The sequence below is a fragment of the Callospermophilus lateralis genome, chromosome 19, assembly GCF_048772815.1.
Source record: "Callospermophilus lateralis isolate mCalLat2 chromosome 19, mCalLat2.hap1, whole genome shotgun sequence".
NCBI classification, from domain to species: domain Eukaryota; kingdom Metazoa; phylum Chordata; class Mammalia; order Rodentia; family Sciuridae; genus Callospermophilus; species Callospermophilus lateralis.
In genome coordinates this window covers 5,619,336-5,632,337 of record NC_135323.1, presented here as the reverse complement: position 1 = coordinate 5,632,337, position 13,002 = coordinate 5,619,336, and the positions used below count along the sequence as shown (strand labels likewise).

Below are 13,002 nucleotides of genomic sequence, written 5' to 3'. Positions count from 1 at the left end.
GGACCCACAGCGCCCTCTGTTGGTCCTCTCAGGAGCTGCGTGGACCCATTGGGTCTGCTGCCTCACACCTGGCTGGAAAAGGTCTCTCCACCCGCCTTAGGAAGGGGCGTGCCCGCCCGGGTCCCAGCTAAGCCCCATCCCTCAGGGGCGCTCCTACTTCATATAAACTAGGCTGAATGCAGTCAAAGAGTGCAGGAAGCCAGGCTCAAAAGCTTACATACTGTATATTTCTCTTTATATGTCATTTTTGGAAAAGATAAAACTGTACCAGTAGAGAATAGATCAGAGGGGGTGCCCCGCTGTGTTGGTCACAGAAGGGCCTGGGGGAACCCTGGGGATGAGCGACCTATCCACATCCAACTGAACACCACTTGTCAGAACTCGCAAAACCAAAACCTAAAATGTTAATTTTACCGAATGTAATTATACTTTTAATTTTTTTAAACTAAAACGAAGCTGGGACCAGTAGCGCATGCCTATAATCCCAGCTCTCTGGGAGGCTGAGGCAGGACAGCAAGTGGGAGGCCAGCCTGAGCAATTTAGGAGACCCTGTCTCAAAATACAAATAAACAAGGTTACAGATGTATCTTTATGTATTTTATGGTAATGCCCCTGCGTTTAAGCCTCAGCACCACAAAACTAAAAATCTGAGACTGGTGCTGCAGGGGCCAGGAGGAGAGGGAATGGGAAGTGACCGCTTAACAGATAATGGATTACTTCTGGAGTTTTGGAGTTTGGGAACTTGGTAGGTTGTGTAACGTTGTCAATATATAAAGCCCTTGGGATATCATTACCTCTAATTTTCAAAAAGGAAACAGACTTAGAGGAGGTGGCTTGTCTGAGGCAGAACGCTGAGTACTGGCAGACCAAGGCTAGGATCTGGGCACACACACACCACACCATAAGAGCATGTTCCATTCCCTTCTACAGATGAGGAGACTGAGGTTCAATGGAATTACACAAGCCTAGGAAGTAGGACCCCTGAACACCCGTGTTCTCCAGAAGTTAGGAAACTGTGGCTCACTTGCTCTTTCCCCTTATCCACAACACCACCCTCCATCTTTGCAGAATACCCAGGGAATATGGGGATCCCAATTTCTCATCACAACCCACACACAATGTGGGTATTATATTCACAGTCCCCTCTGGAGTTGGGGGTCCTACTACTGGTCAGGTAGCCTTGTCTAGGTCCTCAAGACAGTGCACCCCAAGAGACACAGAATCTAAAAAACAAAGTACAAACTTTATTTGTTTCTTTACAAAGGCACAGTGGCCTCTTGGTTTTTTCCCCACTTTTTAACAAAATATAATAGCTTCTCCTTGGACACAAAGACCTCAAAATTGTTTAAAAAAAAACAAAAACAAAACTTAAACCAAAATAAAACCAACAACAAACAAAACAAAGAAAGAGAGACAAAGACATTCTGGGGTTGAGGATGGGACCTGGAGGGAGAGGTGGGCTGGGGGATGGAGAGTCCTGGTGCTGAGATGGGGAGGGGGAAGGGAGAAGGGCAGCAGCAAACCCCAACCAAGAAGCAACACAGACCCCCGGGCCCCCAGAAAGCCCGACCCAGTCTGACCCCCAACCCATGTAAGTGCTTAAGGAAGAAATATGAAAAACAAACAGAGGGAAGGATTGAGACTGACAGGCTCTGGGGAGGGAGGAAATACCTTGGGGTTTCGTTTGATTTTCCCTGTTCTTAAAAACACGTTCAAATGAAAAAATGTTTTTTGGCGGAGAGAGGCCAGGCACCTCAGTGTCAGCGTCCCCCAGCCCCCAGGGCCGAGGCCCAACCCTGGGGTCCCAATGCTCCCACACGCTTTGCACCACCCCAGCCCCGGGACCTTGGCTTGGGTGGCGTCATTCAAAGGTTGATTTACAGTATTGAAAAAAGAGGTCATAAAAGAGACCCAAATGACATCATAATTTTGTAAAAATTTCTCACTCATTCACCCACATTTCTCCCTGTTGCTGCCCCGGCCCCCTCCAGCCCCCACAAGGGAGAGGAGGGCTGGGGGTGGTCAGGGAAGCTCCCCATCCCCTAACGGCTCCTCCCGGCTCTGGTCCATGGCATCACTGTCTGAGGCCTCCGAATCAGAGGCTGTGTCAGAGGTATGGGCCTCCGGGCAGCTGCGGACTGGCTTCACAATGACAGCTCGCCGCTGCTCCTCCTCCAGCTCCTGCTTCTCCTGGGTGCCCTCGATGTGCTGGATTGCCTGTGCAGAAACAGGCCACTGAAGAAGCTCTGCTGGAGATGCCAGCCAGCCAGGAGACAAGGGCAGACCTCAGCTAGCCATAACCTCTCCCAAAACACATACCCCAGAACTGTCCAGAAATAAACCTGGCAGAGGGGAGTGCTGCCAGAGTCCAGGAGGAACAAACTTTAGAAACCCCCACCTCCGTTAAGTTGAAGAACCCCTTCCCAGAACCCACAGTCCCAGTGCTGCCCAGAAATGAGCATCTCTCACATATTTATGCATTCTAAAGTCTGCCTGCTAGCTCATTAAAGGCCTTTGTTACTATTGCATTATTCAGTGTGCTGGGTTTATAGGCAACTAAAGGTCTGGGGGGACAGAAGGGTTTTTTCCTGTTTGGGCTTTTTTAGATTATTTCATTATTAATTAACTAATTTCCTTATGCTGCCCACAGACTTATAAAAGGTGTGAGGACAACCTACCCAGCCACTGTTACCTCCACCTCTATCCCAAGTTCTGGGAAATGGAAGTGAAAGAAAGTTCTGGATCAACTCAAAAACTGCAGGAGCTTGGTAACCAGGAGGCTCTGAGCCCAAAGGAGCCTCTCAGCAAAACCCACGACAAGGAAAAGAACACAGTTCTTTTTTGCCAGGCCACTCTCCAGTTCTCTGTCCCCAGAGACACAGGGAGGAGACCTCCCCAGGGGCATCCAGACTTCACCCAACCCAAGCCCCTCTGGCTCCTCTTCCATTTTCTCTAACTCCCCTAAAAAGTCTCTTCCCAGAGGTCCCTCCCACAAGCTGCCCCTTCCCCAAGCCCAGGTACCTGCACAATGGTGTCCAGATTTTGCCGGGAAGTGGACACAGAGTTGATGACTGAGGAGGGGCCCATGGTGACAACATTGATGTGGTGGGAGTGGGGGGGGGCTGGTGCTGGCACAATCACTGTGGGGTGGTGCGTAGGGGCCGGAGGGGGCAAGAGCTGCAAAACAGAAGCCCTCAGTCTCTCCAAAGGCCCTTCCAGCCCATCACCCTCCCTTACTCATGGGGGGTCCTGTAGTCTGGGTCTTATTTGCCCCCTGCCAAAGATCTATGTGGTCCCTGGCGTGGCACTACGGCAAGGTGGTGTGGGCTCTAGTGGGGGTCTATAAGTTACTGGGTGGGGGAGATGCCCTTGAAGAAGATAGTGGAACCCCAGGGCAGTTTTCAGGGGGCCCCCTCCCAGAGCCTCCTGCTCACCTGGGTCCGCAGGTGCTGCTGTTCCCGCTCCAACTTCTCCTGGTGCAGCAGCCGCACCTGCTCCTGCTGCTGCTGTAGCTGCACCTGCTGGGCAATCACCTTGAGTTTTTCCGGGTACATGTGGGCCTCAAGCGAGCGCACCTGCAGGTGGAGCACACACAGTCAAGAGCAGGCCAAACCAGCAGCAAAGCAAGCCATTCACTCAACCCTCAGGCCCAAGCACAGAGCATGCCCCAACCCAAAATCCTGGCCCTCCTCAGCGTGAAGACCAAAGTCCTCACCAGAGACCCACCAGCCCTTGGGCCTTCCCTCCACCTGGAGCACCCTTCTCCTTTCTGTGTCTGATTAGTTGGTTTCCATGTAGAACCGCGGAGTACCCCTGGAGAAGTAGGTCAATCCCCTCCTGATGGCACAGCTCTTCTTCTTCTTTTTTTTTTTTTTTTTGGTTTTGGCGCCGGGTCTGAACCCAGAGCTTTATATGCTAAACACTTGTGCTGTCACTGATCTATACCCCAGCCCTCGGTTCCAGACTATGACTGATTCCCCTCGCTCCCACGCAAAAGGTGGCCCTGGAGGGTAGGACCCTATCTGGCTGTTCTCCATTCCTAACACTGGCACAAAGCAGGTGCGCCCGTAAATACCTGCTAAACAGAAGGCGCCAGGGCAGAAGAGACCACAGAATCCATCCTCCGCGCCCGCGGCACCGCGCCCGGCCGGCAGAGGGCACTGCCTCACCTGCTCCTCCAGCATCATGCGCACCGAGCGCTCCTTGTCCAGCTGCTGCCGCAGCTCAATCATCTCCCGCCGCAGGTCCTCCGCCTTCTCATCCTCCCAGATGTCCGGGGAGCCAATGCCCTCGTCCTTGTCCTCTGCCCGCCGCCGCTTCGGAGATGAGCCACTTAGCTCCTACGGACCCCAAGGGGTTGGTGAGTGTGCTGACACCCCCATACCACGAACACCACCATGGAGATGGGCTCCACTGCAAACCCCATGGAGCTGCCCAACAGAGATGGACCCACCTAGGGAGCCCATTTTGCAAACCCAACAAACTGGCCAAATGCCTTCCAGAGTCTACTCCACCACACAAAACGGGAAACTGAGGCCCTGGCAGGAAGGCAAGTGTGTGAAGTAGGCAGGTTGGTGGACAAAATGGGACCTGCTGCTGCATCTGCATCCCAGGCCAGTGGCTGGGTCCAGGCCTGGCCATGCTGAGGTGAGGGAGCCAGGAGGAGGGTGCTGAGGAAAGGAGGCCCCCTCTGGGTACCTGAATGAAACGCTTGAGCTGTGTGTTTTGCTGCAGGAGCCTGGTCTTCTCCTGCTCCAGGGAGAAGATGTACTCTGCTGTCTGCTGGAGAATAGCTGCCTGAAGGCAAGAGGGAACAAAGTCGCTGTGGTATTTGCCCAAGCCCACTTCCCTTCCCAACCACAGCCTGCCACGGACTCCAGGAAGCCCTCCCTGCTCACCTTGCTGAGCTTCTCTCCATCTGTGTGGGGGATGAGGGTCTTGAGGGACTGGAAGCCTGCGTTGATGCTCTGCATGCGCCTCCGCTCGTTGCTGTTGGCAATCTCTCGCCGAATTCGCCGCTCCTGGTCCCGCTGGGTCTCGGGGGTCAGTGGAATGTTGGCAAGGCTGCAAGGAAGGACGGGGACAGGTTCAGGCTAGGTGCAGTATGAACCCCACCCCCAGTGGACCTATCTTCAAATTCATCTCCTGAGGGCCCTGGGTGTAACCTGCATCTCTGCCCTGCTGCAAAAAGAGACCAGATCACACTGATGCCTACACCCCAGCAGATCACCTAAGATGAAAGAGAAGTGCTCCCTGGACAGCTGGCTTCAGGCAAGGGCAGTCTGCTCCAAACCTAACCCTTCCTTGGCTTTCTTCCTGGAAAGAGGTGTCCTCCAGATCAGAGGCTCCCAGACACGTCTGGGTATCAGAAACACCCAGGAATCCGAGTGAGGAAGCACACACCTGTAATCCCAGCTATTCCAGAGGCTGAAGCAAGAAGATCACAAGTTTGAGGCCAGCCAAGGCAACATAGCCAGATGCTGTCTCAAAATCAAATTTTAAAAAAGGGCTACGTAGGGATGTAGCTCAATGGTAGAGTGCTCACCAAGCCCTATGCTCGAGCAGCACACACACACACACACACACACACACACACACTACTACACAGGAGTTTATATACTACAGAGCCCCAGATGCTGGCTCCAGTATCTAACTAGGTCTGGGTGAGGCCCTGTAGCCTCCATGGCTGTTCCCTGTGATTGTGAGCAGGTGGACCCCAGGCCACAATCAGAGACACTCCTGGGACATGTCTGAGCTCCAAGCCGTGCATCTGGACCATCTCTTTCAGACTCAGCCTTTGCCATCCCAGAACTGAGAAAATGTTCCTCCTCCTCCCTTCCTACCCCTACAGCCGTGTCTCCAGCTACACTCCCCTAACACCCCAGTCCAGCCCCAGCCCCGCAGACTAAGACTTCACAAAAGATAAGATGGGTACCACTCATTCCACAGAGGGGACACCAAGCCAACAATCCCTAGGAGAGTTCTCCACAGAGCCCACCTACTCCAAAAGGCAGGCCCACTCTGTGCCAGAGAAGTGAGACTCCCCGCAGGCTGTGGGCGACGTTACTGCCTGGTGCAGGAGCAGTAGCCAGTAGGGTGAGAGAGAAGGCAGCCAGGAAGGGGGCGAGGCTGCAGGCACTGGAGGAGGCAAGGCAGCAGGGGAGCCTGTGGGCCTGCGCCACTGCTCCCCGTGGCTCCCCGCTGCTCCCGAGGGGTGGGCCTGTGTGTGGCCTGGAGGAGGCATGCCCCACTTCCCGGCCCTCCCCTGCAACTCCCCCACCCCGCCTTGGCCTGATGGCTTCCAGATGCTGAGCTCCTAGCAGAGGCCGCCAGCCCCACCCAAAGCCACAGCCTGGCCTCTTCCTGAGGGGCCCTCCCAGGGTGACCTGTTTCAGGTCTTAGCCAAGGAAGCTTGTGCTCCTGGGACGGGGGAATGGGGAAAGGTCTCTGTGCAGCACTCATCAAGGTCAAGGAGGAGCCTGGTCTAACTCCTTTGCTGTGACTTGGCCTCTGTCCTTATCCCCAAAAGAAAAGGAGCTACACAGCAGCCCAGGGGAGAACACAGAGGAACAGATGGAAACAGTCAAGGCCTGTTCTGCCCCACCCAACCTGCCCCTTTTGTCCCACCTCAGCTCCTTGAGGGCCTCTGGACACATCCCTCCCCTTCCTAGGCCTCAGCTTCCCCTCCCAACAGAGGGTGGCCAGCTAGGAGTTAGCTCCCCATCAGCTGCTGCTGGGTCTGGAGGCAAATCAGCCCCTTCCTGCTTCACCAAGCCAAGGCTCCCCCACACACACATCAATGCCCAAAGGCCAGGGCTGGGACCTACCCAGAGCCCCAGGGTGCAGATCCTTCACCAGGCCTGGGAATGTCTGCACTAGAAAGGGAACCACATCCCTCCCTTTTCAGATGACGTTCCCCTTCACTCAGTGTCCAGAGTCTGGAAAGCCACAGTTTTAGATCAGACAGCTGAACATCCATCTCCCTCCCTGTCTTCAGGCCAGGGTGCCTCCCTTTTTCTCAATTTTCTGCCCCATAATGGGAGTGACAGGGTGTCTGCAAAAAGGAAAAGAACAGTGCAGAAGCTGAGGCTCAACTGCCCTCAGAGCCTGGCCCCTGGAGGGCTTAGAATAGAGGAATGAGTAAAATATGTTCTGTATTCTTCATGTAATGTGCTGGACACACTTTGCTAGCATTTCTTCATTGAATTGTCACAATCTTCCTGAGTCAGGTGGCCTGATGGTTCCCATATAAAGAGGAAGACACAGAGTCTTGGAAAGGGACAAGTTACTGCAAGTGGTGGAGCTGGGACCCCAAGCAGGTATGGAGCCATGGGGCAGAACAGATCTGCATTATCCCCACTGACCAACAGGGAGCAGTCATCCATGTAGAGGGTTACGTGTTGGATATGCCCAGGATCAAACAGCCAGACCAAGGCACAGCAGGCTCCTGCAGACACCCCACCAGCTGCTGGTACCCTCTATGGACTGTTCACACCCAGCCCAGGGCAGCTCAGCATAAGGGGTGTAGCTGCAAGAACAGTGCTTGTATTCCTGCCCTCCCACAATGAGGGGTTAGGCCCTCAAGAAGTGACTTGCCCAAGGTCACACCTGGCAGAGGATGAAGCATGGTGCAGTGGAATGTATGTTCCTGCGACTCCCTGCCCAAGTCTCACTATGAAACTCAGCCAAGGGAGCTGACCCTCAGCCTCTCTATGCCACCCCCGCAGGATGCCTCCTAACTGGGAGCTCAAAGGAACCCATAGAGCCCTGGTCCTGAAAGGCCCAACCCCAAAATTCCAGAAGGAAGAGACCCTGAGAGCCATGGCCCATGTCAGCCCCTCCTCTGCACCAGAAGCTACCAGCCCAGCTCCTGCGAATGTCCCATCCTGCCCACTCCCTCCAAACCCATCAGTCCAGCCCCCTGACTTGGGAACCAGCTGCTTAACTTAACTCCAAGAAAAGAGACTTCCCCTCAGCTACAGCTCTTCATGTAGACCTGAATTTGCCACCAAGACTCTCAATTATAACTCATCTGAACAGCACCAAAAGTACCAGTTTAGAACTGTCCAATGGACTACTTGCTAACCAGAAGTTCTGATTTGTGGAGTGTTATCTAACCAGGAATGCTAACTGGTGGAATGCTGACCAATCAGGGCTTCTAAATACTGACCAACTCAAGGTTCCTACTGATGAAAGATAGTTAACTGTCATTTCCAAGAGATATGCACTGCATAAAGTGGATCTTCCTACAACTACCTGAAAGTTCCTTACAGCTTTTTCTGTGTGTTGCAGAAGTAAACTCCATTCACAGTAACCAACCATATGGTACAAGTCCCACTACCGGGTAGGGTTGAGGCTCAGGTTGCCCAGCATGTGTGAAGCACTGGGTTCGATCCTCAGCACCCACATATAAATAAATAAATAATAAAAGTACATCAACAGCTAAAAAATATATTTTTTAAAAAAAGTCCCACTACCCTCCCCAACTTCTACTCCTCCAGGTGGGCAGAGAAGGGACTAGAGGCCACTGGCAGCAGGTAGCTCTGGCTTCTTCTCCCCCTCACCTCTCTGTCCTCTGACAGCCAGTCTGCTGGGGCTGACCAGGGCTTGCTTAGCTTCAGGAATAAGGCAGAACACTGGGCAGCCAAAGAGTCAAGGTGTAAAATTTGGGCAGCAGGCTTGGGTGTCAAGGGCAGGGCTGCTATCCCTCCTACAACAGCATCCTTAGAAATCTAGGAAGACGAGCAGCAACCCAAACAGATGTTCAGGGACAATGGTATACTCTGCACACCTAGATTCCTGACCAGTACGTGCTCCTCCTGCCCAGCCTAAGACCAAGAATCTCCTATCCCCTCAACCTGACTGCCCAGTTCCTACCTCCAACTGGTCACTGAGAACTCTCATTTCACAATCCCCTCAACTCATACATCCCAGAGTCACTTAAACATCCACACAAAGGTGAGGAAGTCCACACAAAAAACAGGAAGCGGGGAGAATCTGCCCACCAAGGATGCCCAAGGCACTCTTACTTCTCTGTCTGCACAGGTCCCACTGCCTCTAGCCATACACCCCTCTCCAACCTACCACAGCCAGTCCGCCACCCTCCTGGGTTCCAGAACACAGGATGCCCAAGCTGCTCCAGGCAGACATTGTGTCCCCACCTCACCTCCCTCCAGCTCCTCCAGCCCATCAGAGGGAACCCTGCATTGGGTTCAAGTGTCAACTTCAGCCTAGCCACCTGCTGGCTGTGGAACCACAAGCTGTGCCACTGTGTCTCTCATACAGCACATACAGCCTCTGTCTCCCCCTCCTGTAAAACGTGGAAATACTGCCTCATTTCACAGGGTCATGGTAAAATGTAAACGAGAGAGAGCTGGGCATGGTGGCACATGCCTGGAATACCAGCAACTGGTGAGGCTGGGGCAGGAGGATCGCCAAGTTCAAAGCCAGCCTCAGCAACTCAGAGAGGCCCTCAGCAACTTGGCGAGACCCTGTCTCAAAAAATAAAAAGGGCCAGGGATGTGGCTCCGTGGTTAGGCACCCAATCCCCAGTAGCAAAAAAAAAAAAGAAAGAAGATAGAGAGAAGTATGGTGGCAGACACCTGTAATCCCAGCAACTCAGGAGGCTGAGGCAGAAGAATTGCAGGTAACTTACAAGACCTTTCTCAAGAGATCAGGGTGCTGATCAGTGGTAGACCCCTGGGTTCAATCCCCAGAATGAATGAATAAATAAATAAATGAGAGAGAACATAATAGGAGGATAACAGGATTCCCTGTTTCCCAGGGTTTGCACCCAGGTGTCCAGAACACCCCGTGGCTCTCTCAGGGGCCGAAAGGACCCTTTAGCACCAGTGGTCAGGTCTTATTCACTGCTGTATCCTCAGTTCCAGCATCTAGCTGGTGTTTCTAAATATAGGATCAGGGACTCCATAATCCAAAGCCTTTAATATTCTCTAACTCCCCACCCCTCCTCTTTTTTTTTTTTTTTTTTTTAAATTAGGAGCATTTACTTTATTTATTTATTTTTATGTGGTGCTGAGGATTGAAGCCAGTGCCTCACACATGCTAGGCAAGTGCTCTGCTACCAAGCCACAACCCCAGCCTTCTAACTCCCTTTTTACCAGCACTTTTTTAAAGAGCTTACAAAGATAAGGCCACCTGCTCTTCAGAGTCTGAATGACACTGTAACAGCTTCCAGACACTTTCTCAGAGGTGTTCCCTTTTTTCAAAGCTGAGGACCATTAGACAACAGGTCCAAAACCTCCAGGCAGCACTGTACCCTACAACCCTCTCTCTCCATTTGGCCTGGGAGACAGAGGAGAGGGGCAGGGAAGGCTCAGCTAGACAGAGATGAAGTGAAGTCCTCCAGCCTGAGACAACCCAGAGAAGCAAATTCACCCAGCCAGAAGGTCAGTATTCCCATGTCACCCTGTGGCCCCAGGTGAAAATGAACAAACCTTAGAGGCCTTGACTCTTGGCCCAGTGCACAGCTGGAACTGCCTAGAAGAGGGTCAGGCTGAGGACTTGTGCACCAGGAGGCAGGCCCTGCTACCTCAAGCACTGGGTCTGCCAAGGCTCATATCTCCTGGTGGTCTGCTGGCCTCCTTCAAAGGGGGACTTGGGACAGAGATGGAATGAAGCCAGAGTCTTAAAAGGCCCCAAAAGTCTCAACCAAAGCCCAAGCATGACAGTCAGAGGGTCTCACTGCCCAAGACTGCACAGGTCAGAGGCCAAAGGAGTCCTCTCAATAGTTTGGAATTCAATCCCACCTCCACTGCCCAGCCCAGCTACCAACAGCAAGTGGAAGGACAGGCCTCTGGGATCGGTGTTGCAGACCCACCTCCACCACTTGGTCTAGCCAGGCTCCGTGTCCTCATCTTTACAAAGGAATCAGAAGACAAGGAGTCTCAGAGGAAGACTATGACAACTCAATGAGAAAACCCTAGCAAAGCGACTTATTACTGCTGGACCTTTTCTAAGGCCACCCTTCAAGGTGGCCCTGCCAGCTACCAGACCTATTAACTGGTATTGACTGTGAACTTGACAAAGATGGGAGGCCTGAGGCGGGGTGTGTGCCTGTGCAGTGGAGTCCACCGGCCTGGGATACACCATGTGGGCTCCTCCTCCCTAACACCCCGCCCCGCCTGCCCGGGGCGGCAGAGCACGTGGCTCCAGCTTTGGGGAGCCATTTCGCTTCTGGAGCAGCACGGCAAGAAAAAGACTGCAGGTCCCAAACTTGTGCGCACTGGAGAAACTCCCCATCTCTGCGCGCACCCGTGGCTGGCCACTCGGGGTCGACAATAAGCAGATGTCCCGGCCCTACCATCAGAGTACAGGCTTGTGCATTCTAACGTATCCAGGGTGTTTCCACTGCTAGTGGCCAGCGAATCCATCACCCTTGGTAAAGGATAGATCTGGGGCCACCCAGAGCCAAGCTTGCAAAGCGGCTTCTATGGAAGGCTGAGAACCCTGGGCCATCCACTCGGCTGTGACCAGACGAGCGATTTCGGTTTACCGCTGAGGGAAGGATGCTGGGATGGGAAAGTTCACGTGCGGAGAAGGCTGCGCAAGGCCACCCTCAGGTGCCGCGTACCTAAAAGGCCTCCCCACCTGGCCTGCCTTGCCCCCACTGTAAGCAGAGGCAGAGCTTTGTGCGGGGAAAGCGTGGCCTGAGAGTGCCTACAAGTCCCACAATGCCGCAACAGCCGCGCGCGGAGAACTACAGCTCCCGCGAGGCCACGCGCGCACAGGCCCGCCTACTCCAAGAGGGCTGCAGAGTCACGTCCAGGCCTCGCTAGTAAACAGCGCCCGGGCGCGGGCGGGCAAGCGAGCGACCCAGCAGTAACCGAGATGTCCAGGGCCGCGGCGCTCCTGCCCGCCGCGCTGCCCCTCTGGGCCCGCCCATCCCCGCAGCCCCACACAAGCATGCCCCCGACCCCGAAGCAACTCCGCTCTCTGCAAACAGGCACACCACCCGGCTCCCCGCACCCCCCCCCCGCGTCCGGATCCGCGGCATGGCTGCATTGTAGCTACCCTCGCCGGGGCTCCACGCGCGCCTGGGACCCCTCCAGTTCCCTTGGAGGGGGGCTCTGAGAGCACAAGGAAGGGAAAGGAAGGAAGCAGCCGCGAGAAGGGGGGAGGAAGCGAGGGGGTAAAGACACCAGCACCAAGCATGGCCGGGACTGCTGCAGAACCACGTGGGTCTGTTTGCAATTTACAAACGTCGCGACTCGCCCGCCTGCAGCGGACAAAAGTGGCTGGGGCCGCTCGGGGTCCCCACGTTCTGAGAAAAGAAGGTCCCCAGGCGGCTCAAGCCCACGGCACGGGGCTGCAGCCACCCCGGTGGCTAAGAAAGGAGAGCAGGGTCGGCAGCGCGGGCCATGCGTGCGCACACGCGCGCCCGCCCGGGCGGGCTGACCAGGGGCTGCAATGGTAGGAAGGGGTGGGGGTAGGAGGAGTACACACCTACAGAGTCCTCCTATCACTTCTTTCTCTGTTTTCCTGAAATGTTGCAAAGAGGGCACCTTCTGAGTGGGCACCATGAAATACTCCATAGCGATCGGCCCCCCTCCTCTGCACGAGCTGGGTCCCGCGGTCCGCCGGAGAATGCAAGATGGAAATCCGAATCAAAGGGCAGCGCCGGACGGAGGTGCAGAATCGGCCGGTCCCAGATGCTGGCGGCGGCGGCGGCAGCGAGGGGAGGGAGGCGGGCGGGAGGGGCGGGAGGGAGGTCTCTCCGGCCTGCCTCCCCGGGCGTGTGTATGTGTGTGTGTGTTTGCAGCTGATCAGATGTCTGTTTCAAGGCGGGAAACAGCTGGTGAAAACTCAGCACTCCCCCGGCCTCCTTCCGCGGAGTAAGGAATTGCATGTAAACAAAGGACTATTTGCAGAGTCCCCCGGGCGGCGCAAGGCCGAGGCGAGAGGGGCATGGGCCCCCGGGGGCCGCCTGCCACCAGTGTCTGCAGACCTCTCCGACGGTGCAGGGGGCCCAGGGCTGCGGAC

At 54.7% G+C, this 13,002-nt stretch overlaps 1 protein-coding gene across 1 annotated transcript; it reads right to left on the bottom strand.

Moving 5' to 3' along the window:
• Positions 1–1,224: 1,224 nt before the first annotated feature.
• Tfap4 (transcription factor AP-4) lies at positions 1,225–12,774 on the bottom strand. The gene is made up of 7 exons (XM_076840097.1): positions 12,466–12,774; positions 4,899–5,064; positions 4,699–4,797; positions 4,170–4,340; positions 3,435–3,575; positions 3,022–3,177; positions 1,225–2,217 (listed from the first exon to the last, which is right to left on the bottom strand). Exons 1-7 carry the CDS (start codon positions 12,552–12,554, stop codon positions 2,023–2,025), a joined length of 1,017 nt encoding a protein of 338 aa, XP_076696212.1. The 5' UTR covers positions 12,555–12,774; the 3' UTR covers positions 1,225–2,022.
• Positions 12,775–13,002: the final 228 nt, after the last annotated feature.

Bases quoted from the DNA above. Each gene is read 5' to 3' on its own strand.
- Tfap4 (XM_076840097.1), bottom strand. From the start codon at position 12,554: ATGGAGTATTTCATGGTGCCCACTCAGAAGGTGCCCTCTTTGCAACAT. The intron at 4,798-4,898 runs GTGAGCAGGGAG...TCTTGCCTTCAG, and splicing joins ATGGAGAGAAGCTCAGCAAG to GCAGCTATTCTCCAGCAGAC. The intron at 2,218-3,021 runs GTACCTGGGCTT...GTTTCTGCACAG, and splicing joins ATCTGGACACCATTGTGCAG to GCAATCCAGCACATCGAGGG.